The sequence below is a fragment of the Grammomys surdaster genome, unplaced genomic scaffold (genome assembly GCF_004785775.1).
Source record: "Grammomys surdaster isolate TR1022 unplaced genomic scaffold, NIH_TR_1.0 834, whole genome shotgun sequence".
Taxonomy (NCBI): domain Eukaryota; kingdom Metazoa; phylum Chordata; class Mammalia; order Rodentia; family Muridae; genus Grammomys; species Grammomys surdaster.
In genome coordinates this window covers 1-11844 of record NW_021605253.1, presented here as the reverse complement: position 1 = coordinate 11844, position 11844 = coordinate 1, and the positions used below count along the sequence as shown (strand labels likewise).

Sequence of the window (11844 nt, the reverse complement as noted above, 5' to 3'; positions counted from 1 at the left end):
AGAGAGAGAGAGAGAGAGAGAGAGAGAGAGAGAGAGAGAGAGAGAGAAGCTGGGATAAATAACATGCTGACAGGTCATAGCAACTTCAATTGTAGAAGAGAGGTATTCCAGAGCCATGCCTGCCCTGCCGTCGATTACCTGAGTTAACTCTGCCCGGCCCTTTTTAGTGATCTTTCCCAGCATAGCCTCAGACTCCTGGGTTGAAGTGAGCCTGTGTCAGCTTTACATGTCTCTGGGACTTTGAGTGCTCAGTACAGCGCTTGGGCAGAGTGCTCTCTGTGCAAGCACAGCCATGTAGCCGTGGGCTAGTCATGATCTGCAGCAGTTGTTCTAGACAAGGTTTATCATTAGATGGGTTAAGATGCTTTTACCTTTACAGTATCATAGTAAAGAAGTTTCAGGACCTTAAAATAGCTGACGTCTCTCTCTCTCTTTCAACAGTTTGAATTGTTTTATAGCCAGCATTTCAGTGGAAGGAAACTGACGTGGTTACATTATCTCTGTACAGGTAAAGAACGATTACTTGCTACTCATTTAATGATATTTATGTGATTGTGTCCCTTTAGAATGTTAATTCCTATGTTCTAATTCTAGTTTTTAACCTCCTTCCTCCATCTCCCTTTCTGGTATCATTAAGGAACTATATAATGCTGATAATAATGTTCATTTTAAGACATTCTTTGAGTTTTATAATGACAGTACATTTTTGCAGCCAATTGTTTTATAGATAGTAGAGAGTTTGTTTAGAAAAGCAGACTGATGGGTATTTTTGCTGTCCTCTAAAGTGTCCTTAGCCCTGTCCGCCGACTTGTATTTAAAACACTGTAAGAATGCCTTCCTCCCTATCTGCAGAAGATCAAAGCCCGGAAAGGCAAATAACCATCCTTCATAGCTCGTGTAATAAAGGTGTCTGCTGTTGTATGTAAAAAAAAAAAAAAAAAGGAATGCCTTCCTCCTCAGTTCCCCGGAGATGGTCAGCAGAGCAAAGGCACGTAGTCTCCTTAGGATTCAGGAAGGGCTGTGGATCAGCACTCACAGACCTGCTCAGAGCTGGCTGCATCTCCACTTCCAGGGAATCGGATGCCCTCCTCAGGCCTCCACAGGGACCAGGCATGCATGTTGTGCAGATATACATGCAAGCAAAACACCCGCACACATAAAATTATAAACAACAAAAAAGAAATGATATAAGGAAGACTATCCTGGTGCGGTGATCTTTATTAGGAACCCTGCTTTTCCCTTAAAAAGGATGATCTCAGTACCTATGTCATTTGCTTTTGTATGACTGGCTTGCATCTTAGACTATAGCTTATTAGTAGTACTGCATTGATTGTGCAAGTTTATTGAATAAATTGGGTATTCTGATTTTCTTCCTACGTGTGAAATATCTTTGATCTTTACATTTTCATCTTTACTTTAATTTCAAGCCTGTGTGTGTGTGTGTGTGTGTGTGGGGGGGTGTTTCTGGCATGAGGATATCAGAGTAAAACTATGAATTGATTCTCTTCTTCCACAGTTTGGTTACCAGGGTTGAACTTAAGCCATCAGACTTAGAGGACACACATAATTAGAGTTCCCAGCTGTCTCTCTCTGCCCTTTGTTTTTCTCACTGGTTTTTCTCTGGTTTTGCTGCCTTTCTCTCCCTCCTGCCAGTTCTGCTTTAGCTTTCCTGTTGCTATTTATCTAAAGTCATTGCTTAAACTTGGACAAAGATGTAATAGGTCAACTGTTACTATATACTACATATTCACTAATTCAACATTGACAGCCCGTGTCCAGTTAAGAACTTTCAAATGCCTTTCCATTAACCTTAAGATGTCTTTGGTTTTTTTTTTTTTTTTTTTTTTTTTTAAGGAAAACAATCCAGAATGTCAAATGGAAACACTTTGGATGATCACTGTACTGTCAATTTTTGTTTTAATTGTAGGTGAAGTTAAAATGAACTATTTGGGAAAACCGTATGTAGCTATGGTTACAACCTACCAAATGGCAGTTCTTCTTGCCTTTAACAACAGTGAAACTGTCAGCTACAAGGAACTTCAAGACAGCACCCAGATGAATGAAAAGGAGCTGACCAAAACAATCAAATCATTACTTGATGTGAAAATGATTAACCATGATTCAGAAAAGGTAACCTTCCCAAGGGATTTCAGCCCTTAGAAGATAGAGGCTCTTGTATAGGATATTGGCAGTTTTAAGGTTGTGTGATATTCATGTGACCTGTAAGTTAGCTTAGCAACTTTCCTAGGAGGAAAGGCCATTTGGCCTTTTCAAAATAAACAAAGTACTATCAGTGGTTAACTGGATACAGTTTGAAAGCAACAGTTCCTCTGAGTCAACTCACTTATTAGTATTATGGTTACTGTAGCAGTTTCAGACAGAACATAGTATATATAATGACTGGGCTTTAAAGTAGCTACTTCCTAAATAGAAACTGAGTAACATTCTGATAAATGTGAAATCAGAAAAAAACTTTTGTTTTAAATATAGGAAGATATCGATGCAGAGTCTTCATTTTCATTAAATATGAGCTTCAGCAGTAAGAGAACAAAATTTAAGATTACTACGTCAATGCAGAAGGATACACCACAAGTGAGTACTGGTTTGAATGCCATCTCTTCTAGAAATATTTAGGCAGTGCATTGAATGAGTCTGTTTTATACTGAGATCAAGCAAACCTCTGCACTTTAAAATTAATAACATGATAGTGCTTTTCTGGTTTATTCTTGCATTTGTTGGCCTTACTGTCTTCCAGTATGTTAGTGTTTAAAAAAATAGACAGCTTAGGCAAGACAGATCTAGCTCAGTTATGTTCTCATTAATTAGTACATATCAGTTATAGGTAGTTGTGGCTTTGTTGTGATATTTTCACGCATGTATACAATATATTTCTCTCCTTCCTCTCCTACTTTACTGCTGCCACCCTCTGCCCAGCCAGCCCCTCTACTTTGTTTTTCTTTAATGACTCCATGAGTTGAATTCAGATTACTTAAAGGAACTTGAGCAACGAAATGTGTCTACATTTCGGCTTTAGTCAGGGTTTTACTGCTGCGAACAGACACCATGACCAAGACAACTCTTATAAGAACAACATTTAACTGGGGCTGGCTTACAGGTTCAGAGGTTCAGTCCATTATCACCAAGGCGAGAACATGGTAGCATCCAGGCAGGCATGGTGCAGGTGGAGCTGAGAGTTCTACATCTTCATATGAAGGCTGCTAGCAGAATATTGACTTACAGGCAGCTAGGATGAGGGTCTTAAAGCTCACACCCACAATGACACACATATTCCAACAAGGCCATACCTATTCCAACAGGACTACACTTTCAAATAGTGTCACTCCCTGGGCCAAGCATAGACAGACCATCACAACTACTGAGCAAAATGCTTCTTTCTTAAACATTAGCTGGATATGAGGTGGAACTGAGTGGGTAAGGAAGAGACAGTATATGAACATGAATGAGTGAGTGAATTAACAGAAGTGTTGAATCAGAACTTTAAATTTATGCAAATGTTCTGCCAGTAAACTGTATCCCCAGCCCCAGATTTTATTTTAAAACATACTTAGGGCTTGTGAGTGTGGCTTAAAGGTAGAGTACCTTCCTCAAAGAAGGGAAGGCTAAGAGTGGTAGGAAGTTTAGCTTTTCATTACCTTCTTGTTTAAAATGCCTTTCTTGACGTGATCTAATTTCATCTTTGAAACTGATTTTTATAAAAGAAAATCTTAGGAAATACTTATCAAACATGTGTATGAATGCACAACTTGCCCTGGACAGTTTGGTATGTTGAGCCGGCAGGAGTGGGGTTGAGACTCTTGGGTGTAGTCCTGTGACTGGCTTTGGACTGAATTCAGCAGTGATCGTTGCTTTGGTGTGCAGTGGGGTTTATTCGGAAACTTTCCTAACTGCCTTTGTGCTCAGTGTGGGATGGGAAGTAGATATGAGGCCCTCTGGAGGAACTATTTTATGAAGGAGACATGCATATTAATTGCCATGTGTCTTGAACTTTAATGTGACCCAGGTCTCCTTTTCTGTAGAATGAGTAATCTGAGGTGTTTGTGTTTAAAAGCTGCTGTAGTCTGCCTCAAGCCCTTGCTTTTCAGTAGTGATCAGACTTTTCTGGCCTGTCTTCCCTGTCTTCTCTGCATGAGACAGAAACCCCTCCCCTCAGTCCCTCAGTCCCCAGCTGTAGCCTATCCATTTTGTGCACTGAGAGTTAATCACTGCACCTTGCTACAACTTCATCTGAAAGCATCTTGGCACAGAGGCAAGTCTTAAAATATTGTTATGTGCAACTTAAGTCCTTATTTATTGTGTATTTATATTGCGTTATAGTTTGTCTTCACAAATCTATAATCCACTAGAGGTGTTACAGGATGGTTGTGCTATTGGCACAGCTTTAGTATGTTTTCTTGTTGTTGTTGCTGCTGCTTTTTATTGGTTTGTGTTGAGCAGTGTATGTGTATGATAGCTAGTGGTCAATTTTGGGTGTGATTACTTGAAGCTGTTTCCCTTCCATCCCTCCCCCACCTTCCCTTTTTATTCTGAGGTAGCGTTTTTTTGTTGTTGTTGTTGTTTGTTTGTTTTTTGTTTTTGTTTTGTCCCTGGTTTCCAATAGGCTAACTGACCTGCAGTAGCACTGACACACATGACACCATGCCTGCTTTCTTACACAGAAGCCGGGCATGGAACTCTGCCATGCTTATATAGCATAGAAAGCACTTCACCAGCTAAGCTAACTCCCTAGACCCCTGAGTATTTTTTTTTTAAGACTTTTTTGTTTTGTTTTGCCTGCAAGTTTGTTTGTGCACCTTATTCATACCTGAGGCAAGAGTCCAGAAGTGGGTGGGGCTTGTTCACAGTGTGAAGACTGGAGACTAAGTCTGGATGTTCTATGAAGGGAGACCTCAGCTGGTGGACCGTCAATGACAGTGTCCTATTTGTGGGGGACCCACACCCCTATTTTTTTTTTTATAAAAACAGGAACTGGAACAGACTAGAAGTGCAGTAGATGAGGACCGGAAAATGTATCTTCAAGCTGCTATCGTCCGCATCATGAAAGCACGCAAGGTGCTTCGGCACAACGCCCTCATTCAGGAGGTAACAGGGAAAAGCTTTGGGCTTCGGGGCTGGACCTTGTTAATGTTGAGGCAGGACTAATGTTGGCCAAATGGCATAAAGAAATGTTTGTTTTAAAGAGTTCTCAAAATTTCAAAATTTCAGTTTAGAGCTGACTTTGCTATGTTTGAACTAGAGATTCTGAATTTACCAAGTGTTAAATGGCCTTTCCATCTGGAGAAGGGAGCCACTTCAGTGAGTGTTCCTTCATTCTGTTTATGCACAAATATTTGTGTGGGACAAACATCCTAGTGTTGCTCAGCAGTGCAGAGCTCTCAGCATACACTGAAAGAAAGGTTTGTGGTATTAAGAAGAACATCAGAGTAAAAGTAGCACTAGCACTAAACGGACATGGAGCAGTTGACATGGTTGATAATTTCACTATGTGTAAGCTTTACTATTTTGCCATATCTTATTCTGCACTTTATTTCCTCTCTAATGAAAGCATCAGGTATTGACTTTACTGTGCACACAAACTGCACTGTTGTTACCCTGCAGGGACTGATAGGTGTTGCATAGTGATGTGCTACCTATTCCACTGGGTCCCTCTGTTACAGAACTCTGTTTTCAGTTCAACATTCACACACCCTTTCCTTTAGATAGCTCTGTTGATGCCGAAATGTGAGGCTCCTAATAACTAATTAGAAATGGATGCTTTTGCTGATTAACTTGAATAGTTTGACTCCCTGTCTGTCTCACAGGTAATCAGTCAGTCAAGAGCCAGGTTCAATCCCAGTATCAGCATGATTAAGAAGTGCATAGAAGTTCTAATAGACAAGCAGTACATTGAGCGCAGCCAAGCGTCTGCAGATGAATACAGTTACGTCGCGTGACGCCTTCTCCTGGTGCGGGTGTGAGGTCATTGCCATCCCCGTTTGGTGAGCTCCTGTGGGAGAAAGCAGGCCTGTGCCTCCATACTTTGGTCGTCTGGCAGCCCCTGTTTTTCTGCTGTTTACAACATCACCAGTGCCACGTCATGAGCGTCAGAGAAAATGCCTAGAGATATTTCAAGCTCATGTCTTTATGACGTTTCTTAAAACTTTATTAAAAGAATGAGTGAAGTATTGCTGAAATGTGGTATTTGGTTGGGTACCATGCTTTCTCCCCTTCACGTTTGCAGTTGATGTGTTTTTTTTTTTTAATGTATCTTAAAGGACATAAAATAAAAACTTAAATATTGTAATATGACAGATAACCTAATAATTGTATCTACATTAAAATGACAAACATGATGTTGCTGCTTGTCAAATAAAAAAATAAATAAACATAATGCCTTTTTCTATGTTGATGGAATATCAGGTTGGACAGAAAATAAGACATTTGTAAATGCCCATGAGTCACCCAAGCAGCAAACAGCGTTTCGCCATTTCATGTTGGCAGTGGATTCACTTGGGCTCCCATCTACCCTTCAGTTAAATTTACCAGGATCCTGGTTTTGAATACATAAGATTGTGAGTTTGGGCTAATAGCATAAGCAGTTTTTGCATTTTGAGGAGGATGTGATTCTGTCTGTTTTGGGGATGTGCTGTACCACAGAGATGGAGTAGTGGCTACTGTGCAGTGACTTACAGGCTGGTAGAAAAGAGCTGCTCACTTTTGACTGCTCCTCATGATGCATTGACACTAACGTAATGGCAGTGGCTCATCTCCCAGAGTTTAGGAGACTGAGTACAGTGAATTCCTTCCAGTTCCCCCTGCCCATCGCTGGCACCCTTCTCCAGTGCAGATGACTCCCCCATCACAAGTTGATAGCAGTGGCCCTTAACACTAGGGCATTCCACCAGGCACCTTGTACAGGGACATGAGATTTCATGAGTTTGTTTCTTGTAGATAACGGGCATTCAAATACTCTGGTTATCATATTCTCCATCTGCCATCTTGAGATCACATTGCTATTTTAAACCAGAGTATTTATATCTAACAGATAAGGCCTTAAACCCACAATAATATTCTGAACAAATAAATAGTACTTAGTTTACATTCTCATGTGGTTCATACTTAAATTTATTTAATGATTGGTTGATTTGATTGTACCTTTTGTATCTCAAGTGTTCAAAATCTACTGGACATCCAATGACTTCTGCTGTCTTTATTATTTTGCCTTTCTACCTCGTGTGGATAATGGCAAAGCATATACTATTGTACATTCTTGCTCAAAGAACAAGGCTCTTATTTTGATAACTTGTTGATAAGTTCCAAATTTATAAATATTACATTAAGTCATAATCTGATACCTATTGTCAAGAAATATTATGTTGAAAAGTAGAAAAATATTTGTAACAAATTCAAGTTTTCTTACATTTTCTTCTTACTGACGATCAGAAAGAAGAAGGGAATGCAGGTAAGTTGAGGCTCCATTGAGGAAGTGAAAATGTACTCCTTGAATTTTGCTCAGCCCACTTCTTGCCCTGATGCGACTCTGACAAGAGCTCTAGCCTGGCTTTGCCAGCTCAGAGAGGTTGGGCTCACTGCCACACCAGTGCTTAGGGGCAGAGTGGCTCAATTACAGGAAGGTAGGAGGGGGAAGGGACTTTTTTATGCCTTATTGCCAGGTGGTGGTGGGAAGCCTCAAATATTTATTAAAAGTCAGTTCTGACTGCAAAATGACTCTTGCAGACAAGCCTGAAGATCAGAGTTTGGTTCCGAATATCCATGTTAAGGGAGAGAAATACACACACACACACACACACACACACACACACACATCTCTATTTTTGACTCTTATGTCTTATGTTTTGGTCTATATTTTTATGGTCTCTGGTCTTTTGGAGCTCTTAGTCTGATAGTAGTTAGAAATCTCTGGAAATAAGTAAGTACTAATGGAGAGCTCTAGGTATCATGGACCTGCACTTACAACATTTCAGTTTCCACCATCATTGAAGTTGTGATCAGTTGAGTGCAGTCACTTCCTGACTAGTCCTAAATTTCCTCTGACCTCCAACACAGGTACTGGGTTGGCTGCAGTCCTGGATGAAGTTAGATTCCAGGTACACTTGTCCTGTACCATACCATGTGTCCCCCAGACCTCTTTGTTGCCTGGCTCCACTAGTGTTTCATACTGGAGGACCACTAGGTCACTTTGGTGCTCCAGAGCTACAAAGAGTAGGTGATTGCCTTGGGAGGCAGAGGCAGGCGATTTCTGAGTTCGAGGCCAGCCTGGTCTAAAGAGTGAGTTCAAGGACAGCCAGGACTATACAGAGAAACCCTGACTCGGGGAAAAAAAAAAAAACAACAACAACCAAAAACAAAACAAAAAAGAGCACGTGCTTGCAGCTGGCTTGCATAGCAATTCTTTGAGGCCTCTTTCTGCAAACTATGTTCCTCTTTGACTGTGGCCTCTAAACCACTGTTTGGACCAAATTCCTGGGAAGCACCTGCTGTTACAGGCAAACCCATTATCCATAAGCTTCCTCAGGAAGCTCCTGACTGCCTCTGAGACTAGGTTCCACAAATCTAAGACTTAAGCTATGCTAAGACAGCCTTGGGCTGCAAAATGTTTTATAGCTTATGACTTATGGCCTAGTTTTGGTTCTGATTCCAGAAAATTTTGAGAGTTCTTCTTCCTCTTCCCCATGACCCCGTCTCTCTGCCATCTCTCTCCTGGATCAGTATGTTGCCCAGGCTTGCCTACTACTCACTATGTAGCACAAGCTGGCCTCAGACTTTCAATCCTATATCAGCTTCCAAATTGTTGATACTACAGTTATCCTGAGAGAGAATTTTATAGCAAGTATAGCTAAAATACACAAATCACTTTTGCCTCTCATATAAAACTATTCTCACTAAACCCACTTAAAAGTAGTTTCTAGAATTCATAGAGGAATTTAATATGTAAAAGTCCACAGATGCTACCTTTCTTTCTCTAGAAAGATGAGGACCGAGGACATGTACTTCTCTTATCCTAGGCTCCCATTATCTGGGCAGCTAGAAACCTGTTCTCTAGAATGGAGGCCTCTGTGTCTCAGAAGCCAAGTGTCAGTAAAATCTAGGACCAATTCCTTCCAACTATTACCTTTACAAGAATGTCTTAAATTTCTCTTCTCAACCTGGCATAATGGTTCATATCAGTAATCTCAACACTTGAGAGGCTAAGACATACTGATTGTCATGGGTTTAGGCTGGTGTGGGCAATAGTGTGAGACCCTGCTTAAAATACAGGCTGTAGATATGCCTCAGAATAATACATATTATTGTTGCAGAGGACCCATGCTGTCTCATAACTTCCTGTAGCAGCTCTAGGAAATCCAGTGCCCTCTCTGGATTCTGAGGACATCTGTACTCTCACCTACATAGATCTACACACACACACACAAACACTCTCTCTCTCTCTCTCTCTCTCTCTCTCTCTCTCTCTCAATCTCTCTCTCTCTCTCTCTCACACACACACACACACACACACAGAGAGAGAGAGTTAAAAATAAATCTTTTAAATGTCTGGATGTCTGGACAGATGGTTCAGTGTTTAAGAGCTCTGGTTGTTCAATCAATGGACCCTGGTTCAATTCCCAGCAACACATGGCACTCATAACTATTTGTGATTTCAGTTTGAAGGGATCTGATACACACACACAGACAGACGTGTAGACAAAATACCAATGCACATTAACAAATACATAAATTAGTCAATTAATGAAATAAAGTTATGTCTTGTTTCAGAAGTCACTTCAGGGTGTAGATCAGTGCTAGATCAAGGGGTTGGCTTCCAGGCCCTGGTCAAAAAACAACAACAAAATTAGAAATAGTGTCTCTTACATCTGAAGCATCATAGTTTTTGGTTATTATCAAAAGTGCTTTTCTGCAAGCTCAACTAAATAAAAAGGGCTTCCATTTGTTCAAGGCATGGTGTGTTTCTGACACTCTAAATTAGGCCCAAGCCTGGAGCTCTAGTTTATGATTGTGTGTGAAGTGCCCAGTACAAAGGAGATTATTAGAGACTCTGGCAGTGCCCAGGAGTGGACCAGTCAGCAAAAGCTAGGCTCAGGGAGCAACTGGGTTTGGAGGTCAAACTACCCCTACCCAAGTCCCCAAACCTGTCACCATCTCAAGGGACACATGCCAGCCTAGAAATCTGTCTCCCTCTTGTGGCAGCAAGTAGATCAGTTCACCTATTCAAGCAAGTGATATTCTACTAGAGCTATGAACTAGTGTCTTCCTCAGGATGTCATAGTAACCAGTGCAAAATCAGGCTGCAAGAGCAAATGCTACAGAGCCTGGCTTGTTTAAGAGGACTGCAATTCTACATCCAGCCCACGGATACTACAGACATGAATGCGATGTGTTGAACAATTCATCTCCACTTAGTACCTGGCAAAAGCTGACCCTAAGAGAGTACATGGATGTTATATTTGTGTGTGTGCACGTCTATGCTGTCTGTGTGTGATCATGCATGGCTATACTATGGCATCTGGGTCTATGCATGGCTATTGTCTCTGTGTGTAAGCATTGCTGTGGTGTTTGTGTGTGCATGCATGGCTATGGTGTCTGTGTGTTTATGTGTGCATGGCTATGGTATCTGTGTGTGTGTGTGTTTGTGGGCATGGCCAAAGTGTCTGTATGTGGGTATAGCTATGGTGTCTGTGTGAACGTGCATGGCTATGGTCTGAGTGTGTGTACATGGCTATGATGTCTCTGTGTGGTCACACACAGCTATGGTTTCAATGTGCGAGCATGTATGACTATGGTGTTTTTTAGTGAGAGTGCATGGCTATGGTGTCTGTGTGTGTACATGTGTTTGTATAGATGACTATGAATCTGTATGTGTACATGGTATGGTGTCTGTGTGTGCATGCATGGCTGTGCTTTGATCTGAGAGCCATCTATTCCAGTGTCCTAGGATCAAGATTATCTGGACCAAATCAAGTTCCTTGCCTGTTGTTCATTTTAGGGTTCAATCAAGAAAGGTTGCTGTGGTAGTTCCAATAGGACTGACCCCCTAGACACATGTTTGAATACTTGGTCCATAGGGAGTGGCACTATTAGGTGTGGCCTTGTTGGAGGAAGTGTGCCACCGTGAGGGGAGGCTTTGAGATCTCCTATATGCTCAAGCTATGCCCACTATGACACGCAGTCTTCTTTTACTGCCTGCTAATCAAGATGTAGAACTCTGAGCTGGGAAATGAACTCGGGACCCCAAGAAGAGAAGAAGAGAAGAGAAGAGAGGAGCAGAGTGGAGCAGAGCAGAGCAGAGCAGAGCAGGCAGTTCTCTTAACTGCTGAGCCATCTCTCCTCCCCTGCCAGCTTCCCCCGTCTACTGAAACAGCACTTCTCTGTGTGGCTCTGGTTATCCATAACTCTGAAATTAGCATTGTAGACCAGGCTGGCCTCAGATTCAGAAAGCCACCTGCCTTTGCCTCCCTAGTGCTGGAATTAAAGGTGTGCAGCCTCGAAAGCCTGGCTCCACCAGCTTCCTTTAAAAGCAGGTTTCCACATTGAAAATAAAGCACCATGAGCACACACCTTTCCCAGCACTTGTGGGAGTAAAGCCTGGATCTCATAGAGTGTGGCTCACTCACTGTGAGGACGATTGAAACTCCTCTGTGGTCTCAGCATTAGTGCACACTGCAGTAGGAGCCATCTCTGGAGTCTCCTAAGTAAGGAGAAAATGTCAAATGGTTTCTCCTTTGGCAAATCAGCTGGCAAAAAGCAGGCAGAAGTAAATGCTGACATGTTGGAAATGACGTTGGTAATGCTGGTGCCCATACAGCATGGAAAGGACCACACCACAGC

General features: G+C 41.7%; 1 protein-coding gene across 3 annotated transcripts in view; it reads left to right on the top strand.

Annotated features, from left to right (window-relative positions):
• The window catches only part of Cul2 (cullin 2), a 46093-nt gene extending 39693 nt beyond the window's left edge, over nt 1–6400 (top strand). For all 3 annotated transcript variants that reach the window (XM_028782654.1, XM_028782652.1, XM_028782653.1), the window contains 5 exons: nt 442–508; nt 1928–2130; nt 2491–2592; nt 4984–5100; nt 5820–6400. In XM_028782654.1, coding sequence (XP_028638487.1) covers nt 442–508; nt 1928–2130; nt 2491–2592; nt 4984–5100; nt 5820–5951 — 621 coding nt within the window. In that variant the 3' untranslated portion in view covers nt 5952–6400. The remainder of the gene's footprint in view (nt 1–441; nt 509–1927; nt 2131–2490; nt 2593–4983; nt 5101–5819) is intronic.
• The last annotated feature ends 5444 nt before the right edge of the window (nt 6401–11844 follow it).